Source organism: Panicum hallii, chromosome 3 (assembly GCF_002211085.1).
Source record: "Panicum hallii strain FIL2 chromosome 3, PHallii_v3.1, whole genome shotgun sequence".
Taxonomy (NCBI): Eukaryota; Viridiplantae; Streptophyta; class Magnoliopsida; order Poales; family Poaceae; genus Panicum; species Panicum hallii.
The window spans coordinates 34,768,453-34,770,452 of record NC_038044.1 but is presented as its reverse complement, the minus strand read 5'-3'; the positions used below and the strand labels follow the sequence as shown (position 1 = coordinate 34,770,452).

Below are 2,000 nucleotides of genomic sequence, written 5' to 3'. Positions count from 1 at the left end.
GAGTGCAACTTGGATTCGGGGAACCTGTGTGGATTTGTTTTGGGAAAGTTCTAGATTTAAGCAGAAAATTGAATTGGTTCAGGGATTGACTCAGATCCGGATCGGCACTTTGGGGGAAAGACCGATGCATTGCCATCGGCTCCCGGTAAATCGGCTTCTCGACAGTTGTTAATTAAAATGAAAGATTTCATTCATAAGGGAAATCATTACAAAAGGGGAGCCGATTGCTCCCAAAGCCGATCTATCGGCTCTGTACTTGGCAGTCGTTGCTAATCCTACGATCTACCACCTGTAGGTGCCTAAGACCTTGCGACGCTTGATCGGAGGGGCTGCACCAATGTTGCTGCCATCGTCTCCACCGCCATCACCGCTGTAGCCGCTGCCACCTTTTGTCTCTTCATCATCATCGTTGTCGTCCTCCGACAACCTGCCACGCAGGAAGCCTCCTGCCACCGAGTCTTCCTTGGTTGATGGGGCATCGACTTCTTCCTCCGAAGTGGAGAAGTCCCCCTCCCAGGACACGTCGTCGTCGTCATCTTCATCCAGTTCCCCATCAAGGAGGAGCTGGAGGTCTTCGCCGTCGGTCAGGAATTCATCATCCTTTGACCAAGCCTGGAAATCCCACTGCTCTGCATCCCAGTGCAGAGGAGCGCAGGCCTCATAGGTAGCTATGGGGTCAAATTCCGGGGTCATCTCTCGGGTTGTCTCAGATTCAAAGGAAATGACGGAGGAAGCAGAGGATGAGGAAGCCATTACAAGAGAAAGAGGGGCATACTGGTGTGGTTGCTAATGTCTGAAGGAAGAAGATGAGTGGAAAGAAAATCTACCGGGGCAGGCTTATAAAGGCAGGAGTGGAATATGAATCGGCACCGTGACGGTTTCCAAAGAGTTAGATGCAGAGTAGTCACATCCCGTGGAAGTGGAAGTGGCACGCGTGTATGGATTTTGGAAGTCGAAGAGGCGAGGCGATGGAAAGAGAAAAAATGGTTTCGGAATAATTATTGCTGAAACCGGGGGGTATGTGTTATCACCATAATTTGGCTGGGCCGGAAGGTGGGCCGCAAGCAAGATGGGCTTAAACGGTAATTGTAATGGGCTTGCGAATCGGCTCCTACGCGGGCGGTTTAAGGCCAGGTTGGCCATGTATCTAATTAAGTCAGTTTAGATAGAGATAGCCAGGATTCATGTCGTAGTCAGTTAGGATTGGTTAGGAGAGCCAAGTCTCCAGACTATAAATATATATCCTAGACTATGAATGAAAAAATAGAAAAAACAAGCATTCGCAAACAACTCTCGGCGCATCGCCACCCCTGTTTCTAGGTTTCACTCAGGTAAGTGCTATGCAGCCCCGATCACGCTTCGCATGATTGGGGCAGCATCATCCGTACCTATTATCTTAGTGTTCCTTGTGCTAAAGCGTTGTTGATGGCGAGTAACACTAGTTATCTTAACATTTATAGGGATGCATCAGCTTTTCATACTGTATCCGCGCGTTGTTCATCATCTGTAAATGTTTAGCTGTCTTTGTGCCTGATCCCGGGTGTAAAGGTAGCACCTTGCTCTGTTTCAATTAGTGGATCCAATCTGTTATGGTTGGTCTTTGTTCATCAAAGATTTGGCTTAATATCCGCATGGCTAGGCCCTTCAAACGAGTTAAATGATCCGGCAATACGTTTGATGCTTTATATTAATCTAAAGAGGGATTGTTCCGGGAATCGGCTTTCTGTTGGTTTTTAGGCCTCTGTTTAGGTTGCTATTCTGTTATCTTTCGTGTTTGTTAGGCTTAACTAAGCGTAGGATGTTCCGGTAATGTGGTGAAAGCTTTAACCGTCATAGATTGAGTTAGCTTATCGATTACAGAGCAAGTTTTCATTAGTATCAGATATACGTGCTTTGTTTAGATATACATACAGATCGGATCTGATACTGGGAGACAATCGGCTCTTTATAGCCGATATCGAGGATCACCCGATGAGTTGATCGTGGCTTGCACTAACGTT

The 2,000-nt window shown here is 47.0% G+C and overlaps 1 protein-coding gene across 1 annotated transcript; it reads right to left on the bottom strand.

Moving 5' to 3' along the window:
• Positions 1-282: 282 nt before the first annotated feature.
• Positions 283-693, bottom strand: LOC112885404 (prostatic spermine-binding protein-like). The gene has a single exon (XM_025951032.1). It carries the CDS (start codon positions 691-693, stop codon positions 283-285), a length of 411 nt encoding a protein of 136 aa, XP_025806817.1.
• Between the last annotated feature and the right edge of the window lie 1,307 nt (positions 694-2,000).